Genomic DNA, 25,021 nt, shown 5'->3' with positions numbered 1-25,021 from the left:
TCGTAATTTTTATGCGTTTCCAGATAATTTCGCACATCGTCGGAGAGCAGCATCGCTTGATGACGACGGCATACGACGATGGGCCCCCCAACAACTGCCGGTCAATAATTGATGCATTCGGGGTTTTTGGGGTACGCGTTTTCTTTTCTTTTCCGTTTTTCACTTCCCCTTCCCCTGCATTTGGTTCATCATCATCGTGCATAGTAAATAGTCTCTTTGTTGCTGCTGCAAGGGTGCGCAAATGAGTTTCCCATTTGCCGGATTTATCCTTACAGTTCCCCTCGTTTTTTTATTGTAGTTATGTTGTTGCGTGATCTCAATTCGTTCCAGAGCTGAAGAACCCGCTACCGAGAAAAAGGGAGGAAGTCACGATCGACGGAAGGCACACAGGTACGAACGTAAACCGCGCGCGCGAGGTTGTGAAAATCGTTTTCGTGACCGGCGTTCCCCATTGTGGACCGGTAGGGCTTTGGCGTGTAGCAAAAATGCACCCAAAACCCCCCGAATTCGTTATTGTAAAGTATCGTTTACGAGCAGCAACCAGGCCAGGCCAGTTTTTGCCTCTGTCCGTATCATTTGCATTCGACGGTGAATGTCCATGTCCGCTTTCACTCTGTGTGTGTGTCACATGTTTCCTAGCCTCGGGTTTGTGTTCCGATTCGCCCTATCTCGTCCCTACATCGAATGCATAAATGTTGAAATATTTAAAACAGAAAAAAGCACTCCCCACGCCCCATCCGCATCAACGCCAACGCTGGGGCTGGACAATTTATTTCGATCACGTAATGCACATAAACTCAATGTTGCATTGCAACCAGGCTCTCCGCTGTGTTCCCTGGGACTTTGCCTCTTCTGCCCGTGCCCGGCAATCCGCTTCCCATTAGCGTAATGCCGGCACTGCATCTTGAAGCAGCTTCTTGTCCGGGCCTTCCGGGGCCGTAAAAGACGCACCAACCAAACCGATCCGCGTTTCCCGGAACGGGTTTTTCCACAAAACTCAATGACACATTCATCATTCAGTGTTTTCAATTTCGCAATCTGTCAGCGGCAGTCTGCTGCGGAATAACAATATTTAGCGAAATTGAAATGGTTACAATTTGCGGATGACGTATGCAAGATGAGACGCATTTGCCCGCACCGGGCAGGATAAATGATCTCTTGTCGATGCTGGGGGACAGGGAACTGATTGAACGGTGATTGATAACTGGTGATGGACAAGCGCTATTCCAGGTCGTTTGTGGAAGCGTTTGAACTGCAACTTGTCAACTTAGTGCATTCTTCATCCTTAGAACACTTGTTTGGAGCATGTTCATGATATCCATAACATATAATCAAGTTTGAAAACATAGTTCAAAAGCTCCAATTCTTTGGTGGGATTTTCTCCAAAACTGATCGTAAGTTAGCACTGTCACAAAAAGTTAGCGCTACCGTCTCCAACTCCAAATCCACAACGTCCGATGATGCTAACGAATTCACATCGACGACAACGATTCTATTTTTCATCAACTCTAATTAAATCAATCTGCAATATCCGCAGCAAAAAAGACTCCTCGTTCAACTGTGTGTCCTGTCGCTCCCAATTGTCGCCCACGATTGCATCAAAAAGTGCTTTTCCCGTGTGCTCACTGCATCCGAACATCCAACAAACAGTGTCCCCCAGGGCTTACACACCTACCTCGCGCGTCAACTATCGCAACACTACTATCTCGGATTCCCCATTCGCGCGACCCTGGCGCGCATCTAAACAAACGCGAAAACATTGACCCGACGGAGGTGGGTTGTTGTCGAATCGAACCCCGTTTGCTGCAAGATTTATGCCCCCCCGCGTTCGGTTGTCTCGGTGTTAGTCCGCCCGTCCCCGGTTGACAGTACCGGGTAACAACAATACGAACCCGGCCCCGGTAATAAATTCTGCCCGCTGAAGAGAAACCGGAAGTCCCTGGGTCGCGCGCGCTCGGGTCATAAAAAAATGCGCATTTTCTGCAAACCTAGCACCACCACCACTCACCGCACGGACGGTGTGAGCTCTTCTTCTCTCATCCTTGCCAGGACGGTAAATAAATGTAACAACAAGCGCCACTGGTAAGCTAGACACTACTACCTAGTGCAGGAGTTGGGGGGGAAAAAATTTGCAATTCAATACCATTCGCCAGAGTCCACACAGATGGAATCGTACGGCCGCTCTCCCCCGGTTGTTGGCTTGGGGATCATCCATCGGACATTCGGACACTGGGCATTCCCCATGACCAGACAACGTACCGATAGCCGACGAAAGAGCGTATTTGAGTGGGGATATGTTGGGGAGTTTTACAATTCTCCAGAGGGACATTGCATGGACAGTACACGCTCAAGCTAGGGCCCGGTCCTTGGAACAAAACCGCTCCGGCAGCTCCGGAAGCTCCTGCAATGGCAATGCCCCAGGTACTGCGATTCGTTACCATCTACCGAGAGATGCGCACCTCACTGATCGTGTGGTGTGGCGAGTGTCACTGTCGGACTGGCCCTCCAGCCAAGTACTAACTAACCTTTTATTTGCTCGGATGAATGATGGGCCAGCGCGCTCTCCTATGTGAACTCTTTAACATTAACAGAGTTGTTAAGGATTACGCGCAGCGCGAGTTCCGGGTTGGGTGTGTAGCGATTAATTTTATCTATTTCCTGTCCAGCCTTTAGGCCGATGCACCGAGACCTGTCGTTGCCGTTGAATGTCAATAAAAAGTTTCCAAAACTATCCTCATATGCCGTGGCCCCTTGCTGACACTGACACCCCAGCCGCCGTGCACGATATCATGGACAGACTCCAATTTAGAGCTTCAATGTTCTCTGTCCGCAAAATTGATAGCTCAACTTCCCCCAACCATGCTGCAACCAACACACACACACACTTCATCCCACAGAGTGCCCTGGATGCAAGCTTCACCTACCATGTCGAGAAGCGCACGCCACCGATACCGATGATGGTCACACCGCCGGGTGGCAACTTCTCTCCAAACAAGAACGAAACACGGTGCAGGATCAGTGTCCATCTCCCAAGAGGCAAGGACCAACTTTCGATTAGAATGATGAGCAAACTTTGTCTGTACATCGGCTGCAATGCTCCATGCCACCACCAAGACCCCCGCGCTGCCCGCACCCGATAGCCACTGGCACTTTTTTGAAACAAAAAACGGCTCCACCACGCCCGCTCCTTCACTTCACGCAAACCCGCACGGCCAACTCTCCAAGCCGGACATGTCGAACGGTTCTGTGGCTCAAGCTTTTTCCGTCCGGTTTCGTTACGCCTTTTTCTATAATTTATTTTATTATTATTACTTTCAACCCCGACAACGGTCGCGCTTGGGCCCGGGGATGCCCCGGGACACGCCAGACACACGCGGGGTGGGCGGGATATTGCTTTAACAAAATTTCTCAAAACCGAGATAATACACTTCCTGTTTACTCCCACTCTCTGCTCGCATGCGGGGAACACCCATGTATGCCCGGAGAAGTCTGGTATGTTTGATGTTGACAGGAAACTTTCGCCGCAATTCGCTCGTTTCAATTTTACAGACAAATAGAGCGCAAAATGCTTCCGCTTCTGAGCGGTTGTGGGGTCAAACCGGGAAGGATAGAGAAAAATACATTTCTAATTAATTGTTGTAGTACAAAAATGCTGCTTGTTTTCAACTTGAGCTTGAGATGCCAGTAGTGGAGGTGCCGCACCTTTGCTAAGTTTTTACAACCTCACAAATGTACCATCCATCACAAAAGTTACGTACAAAGCAAACCTGAACAGCTCCAATAGTTTTTTTGGCGATCATCCGAACGAGATGTCCATCTTGAACTCTATTCGCCTAACTGCTTAGCTCGCAAGCGCAATACACTCTCTTTAGCGATTCTTTCGTTCGCCATTGCCCTAAATCTTCCGGGACCCATCGGGGCTGTAGTGTTCATTCATCATCATAACGAGGTGTAAGCGGTGTATCAATGGAGTTTGGCGCAAAACTTCTTTCCGCTCGCCAGTTTCGCTATGCTTAGCAGCGTGTGCCCTCGCACAGCATTGGCAACACACACGTCGGAATGCTAGGCACACATACCGCACCGGTGGGAATTTCCGAAACTGATAACTTCCGCACTTCGCTTTTGATGCTCGCTGGTGGTGGTCATGATGCCTGGGCACAACACAACCGATTGCCTTCATGGCGGCGATGAACGCGATTATTCCTACCGTACCGAATCAGAATGATTGTGCAGGAGAGCGGGAGATCCTGCAGGTACCAAGGCTCGGCACCGTGGCTCAATTCCCAGACTCGTTTAACGTCTACAAAAACAAAACAAAAAATGCCCGCAACTTGTGCTGATGCTATATACACTAGCGATGTACTTCGAGGTCGTACGTGGCAGGGATTTGCAGGATCGAAGTATATCTAGATCATAATCTCTGCGGAGCAAGCTAGACGACTGCCAGGCATTGAACGTTCCCATTTTCTTCGATAGTCTCTTGTTCTAGGTGCTTGGACGTAGTAGCGCCACCGCAGAGGAAAAGTGTAGCCTTCACACACAAAAAAAAACAATAGGAAAAGCGTCCGGATACTACTCTGGGCGTATCATGGTAATTGCGTTCGTAAGCTTGCCAAAGGATAAGCAAAATAATTCTCTTCCTTCAATGGTTTGAACAGTGCCGACCTCGCTCGTGAAAAGAATACTTCTACCATACTTCTGCTTCATTGCCCACCTACCCCACTACTGTCTACCCCAAAACCGAAGAAACTATTACTACGAGGCTCCCGTGCTCGACCAAATTAACTGTCAGAGTCGGTTTCGATGGTAGTCTGTCTGAACGAGCCCCGCAAGCCCACAAAAATGATATCTACAGCGAATGGGAAATGGTAACATCAAGCCCACATTCCTCTAAAAAAAACTCCCATAAAACAGCAAAGAGTGCACTGCACGAACGAGCTACGAAAGCTGCAAGTTCATAATGTTTTATGACGAGTGTAGTATGTGGTATGATTTACTTTCAAACCGACACCATTTCAACGTCCAAGCAGCATCACACCACCGTGTTGGGCTGCTTTGCTAGTGAGGCAATGGGAATCGATTATTTTCTTCGTGCAGTGCTACCAAACATGGAACATGGGCGAAGAAGGAAACGGTTTTGTTGAACGGTTTTTTCCCCCCGAATACTCAGCAACAGCAGCACAACTAAAAAATAGCGATACACATTTAAAAAATTGCACAAAAATGAAACAGTACAAAATGGAAACAAAACAAAAGCTTGAACAGCGGCTTACCCCGTTTTTGTCTCTAGCTCGGGAGAGGGAAAAACTGTCACTATGCTTGGTACGCTTGGCACACCACCGCCGTTTGGTTCGGTGATTTAATTTTTTCGCCTCATGCACACACACACACACACTCTGTGCATGGTTTCGATGCAGTGGCGGTGTCCGGTACACGATGCATCGGCTGGCATCGATGAACTGGACATCATCAGCGATGCGTTGATCTGTGATGAACTGTTCGCTGACCGGTTCGTGCGTGCGGCAGCATCTGCCACCGGCACATCAGTGATACCGCGTGGGCAATCGCAGCCGGATCAACACCCCTTCCTCCATCGCGTTTCGGTACCCTATTATTGTTTCATTTCAGTCAAATAAACACTTAATTTTTAATTCAAAATAATTAGTTAACTGTTTCTTTAGCAGACAATTGTACTACTTTGCTTAAAGTTTCAAAATGGAAGCGTGGTATTAGCTGCAATTGAGTGTAGTGTGGAGGAAAGCAAGTGGTAAGTTTCCAGTAAGTAGAAACCAAGGTAAACAAGAAGAGTTAGTAAGCAACTACGTAGACTCTCATAAGCTTAAAATGTCAGACGCTATCGCTGTGCTGTCAACAAGCAAGTAGTAAATTTGCCAAAAGTAGAATCCAACGTGAAGTGGTCAAACATTTAAGTTCGTATGTTTCTGTGAATGGGGTCTTTTCCGTTTTAAGTTCGTAGGCTGAAATTTCAGCCTGTCAGCTGTTTGTATTGTATAGCAGCTATCTAAGTAGGTATAATATACAGGTGAGCTTATCCCAAGGTGTATGAATTTAGCAGACTGATTTTTTTCGCTTCTGCTTCTGAATGAAGATTTTAAAAGTGTTTTGAGTATTCGTCAAGTCTCCAGAAAGCTTGTTTGAACAAAAGTGTTCACCCATCCTGTCAAAAAGTGATATTCAAATTTGGTTTGAAAAACATGCTATGAGACCACCTAGACTACATACCTTGGGGTAAATGTAAACAACACCGGTGTGTTTTCGAGCAGGTACTCGAATCTAATTCTAGCTCCAACTGTCAAACTCCTTACAAAAAACTAACTAGAATGGTGAAGGGCCCCAATAATGAAAATTATATAAAAAGCAAGTCTCTAATTATCCTATTTCTCCCTGGTAACATTTTCAGTTGCCATAAAGTAGAAGGCCACTATACAAACAGCTTAAAGTCGCCAATTGGAAGTCGTTAACTGACAAACGACTGCCGCTGCGTAGCAGTTCAGGCGGTACTGCGTAGAATGGCAGTAAAATATAAACTAAAAATGTCTAAGTGTATGCTTGAAAGAGACGACCAAATGTTCAGTTACCCTCAAGTAAAAACCAAAGAGAAAATGGAGATCAATAGATCAAAGATCAAATCGGTGTATGCTTGAAAGAGACGAACAAATATGCAGTTACCCTCAAGTAAAAACCAAAGAGGAAATGAAGATCAATAGATCAAAAATCAAATCTGATTTTTTTTCACTGGGTAATTATCAAATTGGATAATTTTTTATCTATCTCCTGATTTCCCATTCATATGGAACGTATGAAAACCATGTTGACCGCAGCCAAAATTTCAATGCAGTTCAATAAGGTGCAAATACAGGGAAACCCATATGAGCGAAAGAAAAACATCCAAACCCAAAGTCAGCACACGACCAAAAACTGCACGATTCGGTCAGAATTCCTCAGCTTAACAGTTTCCTTTTAACTCTTTGAAAATGTTTGCAACCACTCCTCTGTAAATGCGGAATAGCCTTGTACCGTCATTCAAAGCCTTATTGATATAGCATCAGTTACAGGTCGGCTTGGGATTGTGGTCAGAGTTTGAAGACCGGAATGGGTTGGTAGTTGGCTGCAGGACCAATATGGGTTCAGATTCAATTCCATGACCGGTTCAGGGTTCGTGATCAGTATGGACCCAGTAACTGTTCCAGGAACGGTACGAGTTCATGATCTGTTCCAGGAACGGTATAGCTTACTTACGGAAGCACTTCCAGGAGAAACTGTGAGCTCAGTGTCAGAATTAACGAGCACCCGGTAGATTCTACCGGGCCTTAGCTAGTATCGTGAATTAAAGTGTGTTAACGATAATTATTCCCGCCAAGAGTATTTGTTGAAGCGCTCAAACTCACCCACATTCATTTCACAACCTAAACATAAATGCAACAGAAAGTGTCACGCAAAAACTCTCACGTCAACTCGTGTTCAGCCTGCCACTCATAAATTATGCAAACCAATCCCACTACCATACCGCACCGTAAATGAGCATAGAGTTGAGGGCAAAGCTAGGACCACCGATCCCGCCACCCATTGTGTCGTGTGTGGGTTTTGTTACTCTCGATTGTTACCGGGCTGTAAATTAACTAAACCATCGAACAATATTGTGGCCACCAAACGGATCGTTGCGGGACATGCCATTACTCCACTCCAATTGGCACGCTCGCGCACGTGCGGATCAACACGCGAATGAGAGCAAAACAAAGAGCTCAACTGCATCCAGGGAAAAATGCATCCAACACAGCGTGATTCCCACCCCATCCCATCTCCTCTTTGTTTCCGCCACTGTGTATCCCCCTGCGTCAGTTGCGAATAGAATCAAACAAAACCCCAACACACAGGTTGACACCACTCGTCCCATTTTCCGGCGAGGGGGCGACGCTGCTGCCTGCAACAATCGCCGTGCGGCCTTCACGAACCGTCCGTCCATCCACCGTATCGGAGCGGGAAGCATAAATATTTCAAGCGCTTATCCCAAAACATAATTACTAACTATGAGTTTTCGAATATGGTTTTCGGGCACGGTGGGACTGTCGGTGGCAGGCAAAGCCAGCATCGGAAGGCTGGTTGTGAAGTGATACAAGAAATTGACCGCAATCCGGCAGATTCGCTCTTCATTTTAATTATTCGTTATTCTCGATGGCTCGACTCTGACTGCTGCTGGCTGGTAGCTGCTGCTGCTGCCGCGGGCCCGTCTCTACCACACGGACACTCTGCCTGACCTAACCATCACAACGGTCCGGTTGTTTTGCTTGTTTGAGATTACGCCACACTTTTACCCCATCGTAGTATCCGCACAGCCCATCCACTCCCATCGCCCACCAGAGCAGCAAGAGCAGGTTATGCTGCCGGCTAGGTGAGCTGTGTGGCGCCTGGGCGCGCATGGAACGATCGATTCCCGAATTTGCATCGAGTTTAATCACAGCGGTCGTTCGTTGAAAAATAAATTGATACTAACATTGGCAATTACCGGTCGGTGTAATTAATTTACAATCGATTGAGATGAAATTATTAGAACGGATCCGTGTCTGTGTGTGCGTACATCGCATATGAAGCAAACGCATCATGGCGTGTGTTTAAGCGGTGCACACATCCGGGGAACAGACACAATGGACGAGTAGTTAAAATATGTTAAATTAGTTGTATAGAAAAGCATTGCTTTATAATAAGACAAGGGAAAATTAATGTGTGACCTCATGCCATGGCGAATGTTGAGTTAAGTACATCATTGTAAAGTGTAAAGCTACAGGTAAAAAGCAAATGCCAAAAATACAACAAAATTTACTAGATCTTTGAACAAAAGTGTGTTTTTTTGTCAATTATGATGCTAATATTTTTTATACTATTTTAGAGCAACTTTATAAGAAAATATTTGATACCTCTTTTCCCTACTTTAATATTATAGTTTTCAATTTTTATGATTTTATTACACTATGCACTACCTTCAACGAAAATTCCTGCTCAATTTAAAAAAAAAATGCTTGACCTCCTATGATGTAATAATGAAAACTTCCTTTAATTTTGAAGTGCAAGCAAACCATAATTTAAATTCGCTAACACTGAATCAAAGTGTGTAAATAAATTAAAGAAAAAGTATTAAAAAATGAGGAAACAATAGAAGCAAAAATGCCGGAATGCTGAATACTCGGTTTGCGTCTCAGCTAATTTGTGTTCTAATTTGTTCTAAAGTTAAAAATGGAGTTTCATATACTAGCGCTACCTGCTGGAATGGAAGAAAACCATGCTAGCTTTTTTTTCAAACTCGCCAGTGCAAAAGCTGAGCCGTTAAAAGAGCAAAAAAAAACTCACAATTCCAAGCAGGTATATCCTCAATAAAATAATTTGTTCATTCTCTTTATTTTTTTGGTTTCAAAACAGCTCACAAAAATGACACAATTTGTTGTGTGTACTTTATTTAGATAGTTACTTATTCCCACAGCTCGTTTCCATTTATGTTTGGATTAATTATTCACAATGGATTGAGTAAGATTACAGCAAGATTATCGCAAAGAAGTGACATCCAAGGAATCCCTCTCATGTTTCGATAATAGATGTAAAAGTCATGTATAATTTAAAAAAATCGTAATAAAAAAAGTAAAATAAGGGGTTGATAAATGATAATAAAATAAATAAAATGGTTAATACATAACTTCTGACTAAGCTTGTTCCAAGAGGTGGTGAACACCCAAGCCGTTTGTTCCATCTGTCAGTTCTGCTAGCCGCCGGGATGTTACGCCACAGGCTAATGGTACAAGCCGTGAAAACCTGTTACATTCTTAAATATTGCAAATATTTGACGATTATATCCTGTGACCTACTCTTGTATCACACTATCTCAAACATTAATTCAATTTCCTTCCACAACATCTCGACCCTGTGCAACCACTTTTGATCTGTTTCAGCTTCCATATGCCCACCTATCGCATGTACATTTGATGCACGCCACGTAGAACAAATTTCGTTTGCGTTTTATGACGAATTGTACGGTAATATTTCTGATCTGAATGATGAAACAAGTTTCAATTCGTATTTTCTATCAAACCACACATGTATCATGTCCAAAACTACATTAAACATGATTTATTTTTTACTACCTCTTTACACCAAGCCAACCCAAACAAGCAAATGTCATTTCGTTTTGGGTCGAGTTGGTGTCAGAAAGATGCATTTTGTTTTACCATTTTACTCTACTTTACTACTACCATACAGCATGCATTTGATGTACTTTTGTAGGAAAAATGTTAAACTAACTATTTTACAACCTCCAAGACGTCTTACGTGCGAATTACAGAAAATATTGCTCATAATATCCCATCGTACCACTGTGACGTCTTGCATTTTCGCACTTGCATTCCGTTATTCGTTTCCGGTAAATACATTTCGGAGGTAAAGTGTAGTTTTTTAGAAACCTTTATATGTTTGCTACATGATAAAATCATCATTTTTACGTGTTCAGAGCAAAAATACAGGTATTTTCGGTAAAAAGTGCAACAGTATTTCTGCCATTCTCTTTGACAGCGGCATCGAAAATCTGACACAAGCTTTCCAGGTTGTTTCCAGTCGAGTTCCCATTTTCGAGGGACCTCAGTGCCAAGCGCAGCATGAGCATAAACATAAGCATAAACATCCGTGTGTGAGTGTGCCAGTGAATTCCTACAGGAAAGCGCGAAATCTCAGTACGATGGCCGATACAGCAGCGACCGAAGCCCCGACCGCCGCAGCAGCAGCTGCCCCAGCTCCCGCGGCCAAGTCACCCAAGAAGCCGAAGGCGGCCGCCGGCCCCAAGAAGCCCAAGCAGCCGGCCGCCCATCCTCCGATCAACGAGATGTTGCTGGCCGCCGTGAAGGCCCTGAACGAGCGCAACGGTTCCTCGCTGCAGGCGATCAAGAAGTACGTGGCGGCCAACTACAAGGCTGACGTCACCAAGCTGGCCTCCTTCTTCAAGAAGGCGCTCAAGAGCGGTGTCGCCAGCGGCAAGCTGGTCCAGACCAAGGGAACCGGAGCGTCGGGTTCGTTCAAGCTGTCGGCCGCCGCCAAGAAGCCGGTGGTAGAGAAGAAGAAGGCAGCTGCCCCGAAGAAGGCGGCAGCGGAGAAGAAGAAGAAGACCGCTGCCAAGAAGCCTGCCGGTGAGAAGAAGACCGTCGCCAAGAAGGCAACCAAGAAGGCGGACGGTGCCGCGGCGAAGAAGCCAAAGGCCGCCGCAGCGAAGAAGCCCAAGGCAGCGGATGGTGCGAAGAAGGCCGCCAAGAAGCCGGCAGCCCCGAAGCAGAAGGCCACCAAGCCAGCCAAGGCAGCGGCAGCTGCCAAGCCGAAGGCACCGAAGCCAAAGAAGGCCGCTGCTCCGGCCAAGAAGGCGGCCGCTCCGAAGAAGGCCGCTGCGCCGAAGAAAGCCGCAGCCCCCAAGAAGGTAGCAGCAGCTAAGAAGTAAATGGTTGCTCCAGCACAGGCTCTAGAGCCTGAATTGTACATCTCAACACACTTAGTCCATAGCAACAGTCCTTTTCAGGACTACCAAATGAATCATTCAAGAACTATCGTGCTTTCATTCGAACGGGTTTACTCCAAAAATAATCAAGACAGATTATTATGACGGATCATTGTTGCTCAACTTGCCGGGGGTTAGTTGAGCTTGAATGATCATCGAATTCAACAATTTATTTATTCATTTTAGATCTCCTTTTAGTCACGAAAAGATTCTATACCGGTACCGCTGCATCTGTCCAAGGCCTTCTTAATCCCGTTGGATCAAAGGTAGTTCCGTTCACCCTCAGTCCCTAACAGAATAGAGGGTAGTTAAAGCTACAGGCACTTTCAAGTTGCTGAAATGTTGAAATTCTGTCAAACAAAGTAAGAACGAATCAGGTAATGTTTCACCACCAACCATTTACCTGTTAAATTACACACTTTCACGCTTCATAACTAAACACATGACTCTTGCACAGAATACCTGCGTATAAAAATCATGACCATGATTACCAGGTCAAGTCCAGGCAATATCAGTAAAAGTATGTAACTTAAACAACGATAAGATTACATGGCATTAGATTAAGACGTTATGATAAAAATGTGCGTCCTTTTCCAATTCGCAAATTAATCGCCAGTCGTCTTCGGCATCAGCAATATCAGTATTCATACGATAAAAGAAGCACTGATAACGCATTTTGCTCTGACCAGTCACGTTACGCCAAGACACGTTACGGTCAAAGGAGTTTGAAATCAGGCGCTAAAGTGTCAAGACCGTCAAGTTGCGGAGACCGCCAGTGCCTTCCAAGTTTAATCTTAGATAATTATTAAGGGTGAAAATGAAATTGTGGACATTCTGAACTTATGAAAATTCTGCAATTAACACATACGTGCAACATAGTATCTTGATGCAGAGTATGTTTGATTGAATTGTTCCCGAAGTGGTCTCATTGCGCAGAAGAGAGTGTGTGGAATAAGTGCAATGTCCAGCTCTGGTAGTAAACTGCGATCGGCCAAGGCCGTTTGGTGCGCTGGTGCGAGTAACCCGGAGGACAGTTACGAGAATAAAGCAAGAAGTTTCAGGCTGAAACATTCCTGCAGCATCTTGACTCTTACCAATTGTCAAAATGGTAGCTACATAGTGCCAAAATTAAGTGCGTGGCCAAAACGCTCAAACCACAGGATCTAATCTAATCTGGGTCAATGTTCAATTCGTGAACTGAACATTATCTAATCACATAAGCGTTGGACTTTTTATACATTGGGGTTTTGTGATTGATTCCAAGACAGCTGGACATTTTTGAGATTCGCCGTTGGTCTATGCTATGACAGCGGCACGATGCTTAAAAACGTTCTCGATACTCGGTATTGTGGAATCGAAATACAGGGCTGGGGTACACTTTCTTGGGCACGAAACCACCGCAGTTTTGTTATAACCGAGAGAATGTGCTTCAGTCATGGATGTAAGCTTCGCAGTCTGGATGTTAAAAATGTTGACGATACCCGGAAATTGGGAACTGAAATTCATGATTACGGTAAACATTCTCGGACATCAAATGTCAAATCGCTTTGACAAATAGAGAAAATCGATCGTATTCATAGATTCGAGTCCCGCAGTTCTGGATATCGTCCACGTTTTCAAGCAACGTGTCGCCGTCATGGGATTGATTCAAAAAGAATCCTTAAAACATCCGCTGTTTTGAGAAGAATTGCAAAAAAACCTTTTTAGACAAACCAGCCATGATACATAGTCCATATGCTACGGTAGAGAGGATTCAGATTAGATTACACCCTAACGAGTAGAGTCCGTAATGGCTAGCACCTGATATGTAGCCAGTTTCCTAAACACGATCTAAACGGGACCGGTAGAAGCGATTGTCAAATATAACATGACATTGCGGTTTCCAATGGAATGTCTACAAACAGTTTGCCACACTGAACTGATAACAAAATAGGACACTCTTAACATAAAGTAAAGTAGTCGAATGTATCTTGGGGACAGGAATCCCTTTTCGATCGTGTTTGGGAAAATGGCTTATGGTCTTATGGTGCTTATCTTAACACCGATGTGTTGTCTTTTTTTCATTTATTTATTTGTTTCTACACGACAAGTTTCTATATCACGTTTGCCAAAGATGCAAGCAAAACTCCGATTTTCGGTGAAATTTCTTCGTGAAGTTTTGCACGCGATGTTCGCAAATGGGAAGGTTATGCTGTCGTGAAGAAACTGAAATATATATGTTTTATTCCCGGGACCAATCGAACTGTATTTGAGGAGCCACATTCAAAGACAGTTCGTTTGGTACTGGAAGCAAAATAGATAAATCAAAAGTTAGGCTTATACAGGGCCTTGCTATTCATCCCAAGACAACAGCAGCATGTCTCTTTTACGATTCGCAGTGAGTTAATTGCATGTCAACGGCGGTATGGTTGAAAACATTAACGCTATCTGGTAACGTGGAACTTAAATGTCTGAGTACGGCACATTTTCTAGGACACAAAGCGTCAGAACTAGCTGTTTTGACATATCATGAAAGCATGCCGCAGTCATGCATTACCATGTACCGCAGTGCCGGACAGCGTACAAGTTTTCTAGCATCATACCCGAGCCATGGTATTCACTCACGGCGAATCAGAACAGAGTCAAACGAAAATGGTTGGGTGGCAAGGGTTTGTGTTTAAAAAAAAAACTGGCGCATCTGTTTCAGATACTGCTCAAGGAAAAAAGCGTACTGCCTCCCACAAATGTATTATAGCCTTCAGATGATCTATTTCTATTCCTGATTGATACCTTCGTACGTATATTTCAAAATAGAATTCTTAAATTTCAACTTGACAAAAACATTAATAAGGTAGTTCCAATTATTGTCTAGTGCAAGTTCAACATGGAGTCCCTTGAAAGTAATAATCAAACCACAGAGGTTGTGACAACAGCAACCACACCTCCCTCGACTGATGCAGCACAACCGGCAAACAGTGAGGCAGCCAAAGGACGATCCACCTTACACGGCAGCTCCTACCATCTTCGGTTGGCGATGATAATTTTGTTACGTGCCTACAATCTGCATCGGGAGGACAAGCTGAACCAATTTGTAATTAAAATGGAAGACCCCACTGCGGGCAAATTCGACGACGTCGTGTTTCGTTACACCTCAGCGTCATCACCCACCGTAGGTGCCGTTTACATCCAGGCAAAACACAAACAAAAATCGAGCAGCGCTACACCCACCAAAGATGCATCATTCATTACCAAACGTGCACTGCTGAAGCATTGGGACAGTAAGGCTCAGTTTTCTGTCTCGATGTACTTTGCTTCGTACCTGGAAATTCATCAGAAGTCATCGACTGGGACGCCGCCCAAGTACATGCTGTGCACGAACGCAAGGATTGATGTAAATGTGATGCATTACTTCAAATCACAGGAATATGAGCCTGACGATATAATGTACTTCTACAAAGATATTGGGGCATCCTGTTACCGCTTCAACTACGAAAAGGTCGTCGATGTGCTGATCAACGAGTCGAGAAAAGCGAGTGTAGAAAAATTGGGCCAATTCTGGGCAATGTACGTTAAAAATGGAAAAGAAATGAAATCGAACGTTTTTCTGTTCGAAGTGTATAGGAAGCTCATTGCGGAATGTGTAGAGAAGGTCAAGCGAGGAATGTTTAAATTTAAACCCGAGTTTATTACGGCAAATAGCTCAACGCCCATGGGTAGAGTTAGTGCAACGTTCAGGAATGAGTACGTAAAGCTGCTGTCGGACGAGAATCAAAATGACAGCAGTATCAAATGGAACGAGCTGGAAATATGCATAGAGGACACGTTTATCGACGCTAACCCCCCGGAAGCAGGCTCGTATTATAAGCAGGTAGATCACGCCTTTAAAACATTCTGCGAACAGTTTGTGTTTGTGTGTGAATCATTGGATGAAGCAAAGATGGTCAAAAAGTCGGTGGAACGAATTCCCCTCTGGGTGCTGGATCGGGATGCCACCAACAGTAACTTTTTCTTTGATATGTTTGAGTCGATGAAAAACATTCCTATCGAATTTAAACAATTAAAAACAATGTTCAGCAAAATCACACCTAACGAGTCGGTTGACAAGCTGACCGGTACACCAAACAAAAATGTTAACCAATGGCAACAGGAGTACCGGAACGTTCGCATTAAGGAGGAGCTTCTTAGGGAAATGGAGCTATACAAATGTATAGAAGACAAGCCATTCGTTGGCGTTTATACATTTCGCGTTTCAACAGGCATGAAAATATCCTCCCTAATCGTGGCACAAACGCTAGCACTGGCCAACTGTCCCTACCTATTCTTGGACAGCCGAGCAACAGTGCTGAAGCAGAACTTTCTCAGAGTCCTGCACCAGGTGATGGAGTTTATGGCCGACGTCAATCCCTTCAATACCAACGTCATAGCGATCCTGGGTCAGTTCGAACACAAAATCAACAAAGAAATTAAGAGTTTGGCGAAGTATTACCGGTTGAAAATTATTCTAATAGAAAAGCTTGACGGAAACAGAACGTCAGAAGACGTGTTTTACGTCCATCATCTTACTGATGACGCGAGGAAGAAGCTGTACCAGCAGCAGTCAGTCCTGTATCCTTTCGGGACGTCAGTGGCTGTAAACGATATCCTGCGGGATGAGGATAGTTTGAGCTTCTTGGGTAAAATTTTGACTAAAGGTGACGAAGCAGATGACAAAGAAAATGAACGCTCCAACATATACCAGTTTGAAGCGCTGAAGCCGAGGTACGTTTCACGCACCATCGTGCCATACAACACTGCACTCCCATCAGCACTGAACGAAGACGACTTGAGCACCGACTTAAACTATCCTTCCAAAGACGAAGAAATAAGTTTCGATCAAATTTCATTTGTCAACAAGAATATTCGCTCGATGCTGGACTCGATCATATCATCCGAGGATGAGTTCGACAAGCTGCCCGATGCGTTAAGGCATGGCGATGACAAGGAGAAGGTTTACATCTTCGTCGATGAAGCCGGTACCGGAAAGTCTGCCTATTTAACGTGGCTGTCCACCCGTTTGTCAGCCACCGACGATTCGCTGTACGTCGTACGGGTGGAGGTTTTAAAACATTCCGCCGCTTTCGCACAGCTAAGCAGGAGCCACCCGAACGACATCGATGATATAACCGCCTTAACGTTCCTGTACCGGCTTGTTTACGGCCTTCAGTATGTGATCAATATTACAAAAACCAACCCGGCCGGGAATTATTTAGAAAATGAACAGTTAAACAAAATCGTTCAACTGCTGTACCTTTCCGATGGCAAGATTCTGCTCGACGAAGATGAGCTAAAGGCGGCCGATCTGACTAGCGCACAGTCGCTGGAAATTCGGCTGTTTCAAATGAAGTTCAACGAACGCAAGCTGATCCTCATGCTGGATGGGTTCGATACGATACACCCGTTCTATAGCGCGTTTGGGTTTAAGTGCGTCGCCAAGCTAGCGAGCTTTGAGGCCATCCGCACTGTTTACATCTCAACCAGACCGTACAACATGATGGCTGAGTTTGCCCGATCGTTCCCCAGCAGCAGCATGTTCCGGTTGGTGCCGTTTCGTCAGCGAGATCAACTACTGTACTGGCGGAAATGTCTGGATAGTGAGATGGAGCATTACAAACAGTGTACTGCTAGCGATCGCATTACAGGCATTGCCGTTTTGTACAGCGCCATTTTGAACAATCTGGGAGAGCTGTACCGATTGCCACTGTTTCTAAAAGTATCATCGGAAGTTGCGCTACCCCTGCTTAAGCCACATATCCATTTCCTGCAGCATACCGTGTCGAAACAATGGTTCATGCAAACCAAGCTGATCAAGCTGAAACTTTTTGAGCATTTTGTAAGCTGTAAGCTTAAATTATTGAACGAAGAAAAATCCGGCTCTACAGATTCTATATCGGACAATCCCGTTCACCAGATTAAAGCTACCGAAACGAACGCGCAAGTCAAGCGAAAGCATGGTCTGCTTGCTATGCACGTCCTTTTTAGTGCGGACATCAGGGATAAGCTGATGTACTCTGCGGATCAGGAGGAAGCAGCAGAAATCTTGCAGGATATAGTCGATGGCACGGAAAAAACGGGAATCGTTCCACGACTGGAGAACAACGTGCCAATGTTTACGCACCGAATACTGGCGGAGTACTTTACGGGATATTGGATGTACGAAAATAAGGACCGTATGAAGCATGGGGGCATATTCTGGTCACGATCGTTCTGGACGCCGCAGCTGCTTGTAATGCGCACCTTTTTCGATCAGATGATCCTGGAAGGATCCCGGGATGGATGTGAGATTCACTATGCCGTTGTCAACAAGTCCTCCGAGCATGTGCGTGACTTACTGTCGAACGATGGTACAGCTGCATTCGTTAAAGATGCCGCTGGCAGGCTGCCTCTTCACCTGGCAATTGTATACTCGATGGAAGATGATTTCCTAGCAGAAAATATACGCTCTGGAATCATCAACGTAAGGGACACACTCTTCGGATGGAGCGCATTAGACTACGCATTCATCGTGGGAGTTGAAGCGACCATACACAAACTGATCGATTTTGGAGCAACGGTCAATGAAAGCACACTGCTGCAGCAAATATGTTCCAACAATCTAAAGGATTTGCTGAACGATGCACTGAACTATGGAGAATGGCTTCAGTCGAATCCAAAGTCCAGGAATATAGCAAATAGTCTTCACATTGGAGTGGCCAAATATTTACTCAATGAACGGCCTATTGATATCTTTGCTAGCCACCATGAGCTAGATTCTTTGTCAGTGATTGAATTTTGCATTAAACACAACATGGTGGGTGTTTTCAGGCAGTGCATATCGCTAATGAACGATCATTCAAAGATCAATTCAGAAGTTTACAAGCATTTGCTGGAGTTAGCAGTTGAGAGCAAAGCGCACCATATAGTTAATTGTTTTTTGGAAGAGTGAATTGTGTCACTTTCTCATTTAAGTTATTTATTGAAAAAGGAAGTGTTTTCTCATTAGCATAAGGGAAAATTTACTTAAACCTGTTATGAACAGACTTTTCTATAAATTAATTAATTGTGTTTACTTAGGAGATTACAGCAAACGATATTATAGACAAGGTTTGATGTAAAAGTTCATAATGGAATGGATCACAGATGTAATGAGTTAGATTGTGCATGATATTGTGATAGCTAGAGTTAGCAAACTATTGCTCAAGATTTACAATGAATATGTTCCAAAAGACCGAACAGAAGCGATTCCCAACAGAACCGTCCCCACCGTAGCAAGGACTGACTATCTGGCTGCGTGGTAGTTAACAAGTCCTTATAGGCCTGGATAGGACAGCAATACTGCATATGTTGTAATGCCAAAATACAAAAATTGGACAAAGAGACTGCAAAGGAATGATTAAGATTAACATATATTGCGACAATATTAAGAAAATTTTATCAAATAAAACATGAACATCAGCAATCAAATGTAAAACCATATGAAAAATTATTAACAAAATGAAAGAAAACAGAAAAAGAAGAACTTAACCAGCCACTTTCCCAAACTCGATTGAAGCGGAACGATAGTTACAGTTGCCTAGATACAACTGTTGCTTTAATTTATTCTATAAGTACCCTACTCAGCTATGCGTACAATAAAGCAAAATGTTTTAAAAACATCCAAAGAAACCACCATTTTGACAATCGCTACGATCGTCCCCGAATTCGATCGAGTTTGGGAAATTGGCTGAACATCATTTGGGCTTTCCAATATTTTCTGTACATACAAATTCTAGCGGAATCAGTTACCGGATCAAAGTAGGTTCGTGGCATGGTATAGTTTTGAATAGAAATGAGCTCAGTATCAATTCTAAGAACGATATGGTTGGGGAATCGATTCCAGGACCAGTAAGAGATGGAGGAGGTAGAGCGAGCTCTAGGATTTGAATGAGTTCCTGAATCGGATTAGGTCCTGAAGATCAGTTTCAAGACTGGGATGGGGGTCCACATGTGTTCCAGGAACGGGGTATGGTTTCTGGATCAGTTTCAACACCGATATGAGTTCGGGGCAAGTTCTAAGACTTGTTAACGGTTTAGAATCTGTTCCAGGACCCGTACGGGTAGGACATCAGGCCAAATTGACCAGTTTGCTTGCAAACTACCTTCAATGTTGGAATAGTTTAGAGAGGCTTTGGCTCCAAAGGAGTTCTTTAGCCTCAAAACTACCATCAAGAGAATGCAGCGCGCCCTTGTTCTAAAACAATTTTCTTCATTCAGCAAAGCACTTAGCGCCTTCTGTTGGATTAAATACATACTTCGGCGTGCTTTTTTGTTTAATTCTATCCCGCCACGCAAAAACCGGCTTTCGCTAGCTCGCCACCACTCCTAAAGCGATGGTTTTTTTGCACTCTGGCGAGGTTTTTTGAAAGGCGTTGTGAGGGTTTTTGAGGGTTCAAGATGGGGTCACAAAAAAGCAGTTATGTACGATTTTTTTAGAAACTTTTGGCCCTTTTGGTTGACGATAAAGTCGCTTATACAAACCGGAACATCGTGCTTTAATTTAAATAAAATCCTATCATACAGGAAAAAGGAAAGATTTGAGAAATTGCTTACTCGGTTACGCTTACATACAGCGAGAAACGAGGACTGAAACGAGGTTCAGTCTCAGAATGACTCGATACTTTCTCTCTGCTCTGCTCGTAGAAGGACGGTGTAAAACTGAACAGACAGGAGGATGGTTGTAACCACATCATTCATTGTTTTATATATTTTGGTAGAAGTTTTTTTCGTTTTTGAATGATTTTTTTTTTAATCATCTGATAGGGAACTTATTCTGAATTAGACAATTGATGAGTACAATTTCCTCAAAAAAATCAAAATTGAAGAATTCGTGAATTCCAAAATCCGTAATATTTCGAGCACTACCCACGTATATAATAACATGAAGAATGGAAGGAACAAATACGGCGATAGCGTATCGGAGCAGGAACACATTTATTCACTCTTACTGCTATTTTGAGACTACATTGGACGGCATCGCGAATATGACGATATCCACTCACTTCGTACAGGCATTTTTGAGAATGTACAATTAACACACATGTTAGCAACAATTAACGCAAAATCCTTTTAATTGCATATCCAACCGCAATTGCAGCCGAAGTCTGCCTTACCTAAAGTAACAACAACACCCCAGTACATTGTTGTGAACAAATTTGGTATGTGGACTGTTTTTTACATCGATTTATTTGGTCGATGTATTAGCTTACTTTTATAAACTCATTCAAAACTTGATATAATATGTTAATAATTAACGTTCAAGCCAAGTAAAATCTCTCCTCTGATTTTTGCCCTTATTTTACCCATTCCAGCCTGCATATGTCATCCATCGCTTGTTTTTTTGACGCCACGTAGAACAAATTTCGTTTGCGTTTTATGACGAATTGTACGGTAATATTTCTGATCTGAATGATGAAACAAGTTTCAACAAACTACTCATGTATCATGTCCAAAACTACATTAAACATGATTTATTTTTTACTACCTCTTTACACCAAGCCAACCCAAACAAGCAAATGTCATTTTGTTTTCGGTCGAGTTGGTCTCAGAAAGATGCATTTTGTTTTACCATTTTACTCTACTTTACTGCAACCATACATCATGCATTTGGTGTACTTTTGTAGGAAAAATGTTAAACTAACTATTTTACAAACTCCAAAACGTCTTACGTGCGAATTACAGAAAATATTGCTCATAATATCCCATCGTACCACTGTGACGTCTTGCATTTTCGCACTTGCATTCCGTTATTCGTTTCCGGTAAACACATTTCGGAGGTAAAGTATAGTTTTTTAGAAACATATACATGTTACCTACACGATACAATCATCATTTTTACGTGTTCAGAGCAAAAATACAGGTATTTTCGGAAAAAAGTGCAACAGTATTTTTGCCATTCACTTTGACAGCGGCATCGAAAATGTGACACAAGCTTTCCAGATTGTTTTCACTCGAGTTCCCATTTCCGAGGGACCCCAGGGTCAAGCGCAGCATGAGCATTTACATACGTTCGGGATAATTTTGATAGTTACATTTTTGTTTGTAACTCTAAAATAAAAATGCCAAAAAGTACATTGTGGAAGCGGATCACATGCATCATGATGATCCGCGCCGGACGCGACAACCGCGACATCATGCAGTGCGTGCAGTGTTCGCTGAACACGGTGAAGGCGATCCGGAGTGAGCTGGGAGAAAACAGCGACGACGACGAAGCGGTGGCAGCACGAAAACCACATTCCCAGCGGCGGGATTGCGTGCGGACCGGCGCTTTCCTGGCTGACCTCCAGGCGCGCGTGATGGAAAATCCGGGGATCGGAATTCGGCCGTTGGCACGTCAGATGGGGGTGGCACCATCCACGATGAAATTGGCCCTGAATGACACCAAGAAGGCTGACGGTGCCGAGGCGAAGAAACCAAAGGCCGCCGCAGCGGATGGTGCGAAGCAGGCCGCCAAGAAGCCAGCAGCGCCGAAGAAGGCCGCCAAGAAGCCGGCCGCTCCGAAGAAGGCCGCTGCGCCGAAGAAAGCCGCAGCCCCCAAGAAGGCAGCAGCCAAGAAGTAAATGGTTGCTCAAACACAGGCTCTAGAGCCTGAATTGTACATCTCAACACACTTAGTCCATAGCAGCAGTTCTTTTCAGGACTACCAATCGAATCATTCAAGAACTATCATGCTTTCTACGAACGGTTTCACCCTAAGCAAATCGAGAAATTGCATTGATCATTCTCGTTCAACTTGTTTGGTGCCGGTTGGGCACAAATGACCATCCAGTTGAAATCGAATATTTCATTAGAAAATCACTTCTAAGATACCGAAGTGCAAATTTTCTCCTCTTGGGACCAATATACAAAGCCTACTTGTAGCGATCTTAACATCACATAGCATAGAAGCCTATGAAATTACATTAATTGGTTTGCTTATCGAGTTTTTTCAGAGGATTTTCAGAACTATTAGATGGTAGGCCGAAAGCACTGAGTATCAGTACCCTGACCATTAGATTCAAACGGTTCAGCTAGATGCAAATGATGAGGACCTGGTTCAACTACCCATACAGCCAACACAAAAAGGAAATTTGGGAATCACTAGTCATAGTCATGTAATAGTACCCTAATTACAGAACCAAGCGAACTTACTTTTCGAAAAGACTAATGTCCACTGATGATCTCTAGTGAAGTGAAGCATCATTTCAATTGGTCCGGCATTGGCCCCAGTATCGCTACTCGGTATTCTCACTAATTTCCCGACATGCCTTCACTCCCAGGCAACGTTAATTATTTCTTCCAGTACCTATAGCCACTTAGTACCCCCCAAGGATATTCTTACCTGGCCATATTCCGAAGCCTGTTCGCCTGTATTCTTCAAGGACTTGTAATGTTTTTCTCCTCTGTCCACTAAACCGAAACTAACACTGCACTTCTGAACTACACCACTGCCAGATCTGTACTGCGACGAGTGTCGTTCCTTTCATTCGCCACAGCCAACAATTACGCAAATGGTTGCTTTGATCAAATTCTCGTTACAGAAATTGGCAGAAATGTTCGGCATACGACAGCGCCCTCTGTTTGAGTACTAGAAAAGTACATACTGACGATCGTTGCGGTTGCAGTCATCAATCGGAAAACGAACCCGAAAAAATACCAAAGAAAGCTCATTTAATTGCATACAGTAGTACACATTTACCCTACACGGTACGATCCTCGAACGTGGCCAACCCACTTTATTCTATTTCCCATGAAAACCCGTCTTCCCTACCTTTTCCATGTAGTTAATCGGACCCCCGAAATATCCGTGTCCCACGTGTTGAATGGATAAGGCTTGATGACCGGGGACAAGAACGTCGCTTCTCTGAAACGGTTGCACGTTCGGGCGTATTTTCACTCTCTCTCCCTCTCTCTCAACGCAGATCGGTTTCATAAAGGTAGTAATTTGTTTGTTTTATTTCTCTCTAACCGCAAACAATTGCCATTTTGCAGCGTCTCCGCGTGTGCTTGTTCCCCCGCGCTCGGATTTTGTTCGACATTAGTTTTTCAATCTTGTATATAGCAAAATCTGCTGCTAAAATAATCGTCCGAAAATATATATTTTCATGTAGATATATATATATATTCTGCATACACGCTTTATATGTATGATTCTTACGCGCGCGCGCCCGTGTATATATATTTGTTTGCCGTAATGAGTGTGTATATACCTTTGATCCTAACGTTTGCTTGTCTCTCATCGATTCACCCGACAAGGGGGGGAAGGGTCAAGATGTAATCCGTTAAACCGTGCGTGTAACGCTGTGTAACGTGGTCATTTAAAATATAACTGCTTTCCCCGTTTTCTTTGCCATCTAATTAACTATCACCTTATTGTTCTACTCACTTATCGTATCGCGCCAAACGGGGAGGGTGCGGGCAGAGCGCGCACTATAATACACTAAAACACTAACTACACACAGAACTCGACGCCGCCTTTCTAAAAGCCGTGCGTTTCGTCCCCACTACAACGGTCCGGTGCAACATAACACTAACGCGCGCTCCCTTTTAACCACCACACATGTCATTAGCTCCTTTTTGCCTAGCTCGCACAATTAACAAATGAGTTATAAAAATTGAAAACATACAGATAATTACACATACGCTTACCAGGTAGGTTGTTACTACTTAAAATTATGTTTTGCTGTGTGTTTTTGTTTGTTTTTGTTTTTTTACAGTATTGCTGCAACCCTACGCTTGTAATTTGTCAGAGCCTTGTGTGTATCGTCTAACTTTTCGCCTCTAAATAAAGCATGAAATTAAGAGTGCTTAAGCCCGGAGTAGTACAACTTAAATAGTTAAAAAAAAGGAAAGAGAATCTAAAACATCTAAGCTTAATACTCAAAGAAGAAAAAAAAAGGCTGAACCTAATCAATACCGAAACCCTGTAGTTAACCACTAGCAATTAAAAGAGCCTTATAACGTGCGGAACAATATATACCTAAGGTGACGGAACAACCGCTTTTCTCACCCGCACATAACGCTAATCTACATTTTACAACTGCATTGGATGTCGAGGTAACAATGGTGTGAAGAAAATGCACGGATGACGGCCACCACCACTGCGCGTCGCTCTGGCATTTGGCTGGTGCTTTATGTTTTTCTCCGGGATGCGTAACAGCTTAGTTCATCCATTTCTTGCAGTTCGGTGCACCGCACATGCACGATATCTTGTGCGCATCGTCCTCGATGTCGAACTTGTAGTCGTAGGACAGCTCCTCGCCGCGGTTGATGCGCCGCTTGGCGAAGATGATGATGCGCAGCTCCCGGTCCACCTCGACGATCTCCGTCACGCAGTTCGGGTTGCACGAGTGGTTGATGTATCGGGCGAGCCCACCGCTCAGCGTCGCGTCCACCACCCGCTCCTCGTCCAGCCGGAACATGTAGATACCACGGTTCTGGAATGATAAAGGGGAAATGTTCAGTATAAGTCGT

General features: G+C 44.1%; 4 protein-coding genes across 8 annotated transcripts in view; 3 read left to right on the top strand and 1 right to left on the bottom strand.

Moving 5' to 3' along the window:
• Nucleotides 1-10,677: 10,677 nt before the first annotated feature.
• On the top strand, nt 10,678-11,557 carry LOC120902431 (histone H1-like). Its single transcript, XM_040311157.1, has one exon. It carries the CDS (start codon nt 10,736-10,738, stop codon nt 11,480-11,482), a length of 747 nt encoding a protein of 248 aa, XP_040167091.1. The 5' UTR covers nt 10,678-10,735; the 3' UTR covers nt 11,483-11,557.
• A 106-nt stretch (nt 11,558-11,663) lies between these two features.
• LOC120902429 lies at nt 11,664-18,984 on the top strand. 2 transcript variants are annotated; one of them, XM_040311156.1, is made up of 3 exons: nt 11,664-12,512; nt 14,226-14,312; nt 14,391-18,984. In XM_040311156.1, exon 3 carries the CDS (start codon nt 14,403-14,405, stop codon nt 18,477-18,479), a length of 4,077 nt encoding a protein of 1,358 aa, XP_040167090.1. In that variant the 5' UTR covers nt 11,664-12,512; nt 14,226-14,312; nt 14,391-14,402; the 3' UTR covers nt 18,480-18,984. The 2 variants fall into 2 exon arrangements, with proteins under 2 accessions (XP_040167090.1, XP_040167089.1); XM_040311155.1 differs by having other exon boundaries at nt 11,664-14,312.
• A 2,682-nt stretch (nt 18,985-21,666) lies between these two features.
• LOC120901173 (histone H1-II-like) lies at nt 21,667-22,128 on the top strand. Its single transcript, XM_040308883.1, has one exon. The coding sequence runs from the start codon at nt 21,667-21,669 to the stop codon at nt 22,126-22,128; it is 462 nt and encodes a 153-aa protein (XP_040164817.1).
• A 1,086-nt stretch (nt 22,129-23,214) lies between these two features.
• LOC120902428 (histone-lysine N-methyltransferase 2D-like) overlaps nt 23,215-25,021 on the bottom strand; it is a 33,395-nt gene continuing 31,588 nt past the window's right edge. For all 4 annotated transcript variants that reach the window (XM_040311151.1, XM_040311152.1, XM_040311153.1 and 1 more), the window contains one exon: nt 23,215-24,984. In XM_040311151.1, coding sequence (XP_040167085.1) covers nt 24,709-24,984 — 276 coding nt within the window. In that variant the 3' untranslated portion in view covers nt 23,215-24,708. The remainder of the gene's footprint in view (nt 24,985-25,021) is intronic.

Source organism: Anopheles arabiensis, chromosome 3 (assembly GCF_016920715.1).
Source record: "Anopheles arabiensis isolate DONGOLA chromosome 3, AaraD3, whole genome shotgun sequence".
NCBI lineage: Eukaryota > Metazoa > Arthropoda > Insecta > Diptera > Culicidae > Anopheles > Anopheles arabiensis.
Note: the sequence above shows the minus strand (reverse complement) of the source record. Positions and strands in the feature narration are given on the sequence as shown.

What these genes read in the sequence shown, in the direction of transcription:
- LOC120902431 (XM_040311157.1), top strand. Translation starts at nt 10,736, where the DNA reads ATGGCCGATACAGCAGCGACCGAAGCCCCGACCGCCGCAGCAGCAGCT.
- LOC120902429 (XM_040311156.1), top strand. Translation starts at nt 14,403, where the DNA reads ATGGAGTCCCTTGAAAGTAATAATCAAACCACAGAGGTTGTGACAACA.
- LOC120901173 (XM_040308883.1), top strand. Translation starts at nt 21,667, where the DNA reads ATGATGATCCGCGCCGGACGCGACAACCGCGACATCATGCAGTGCGTG.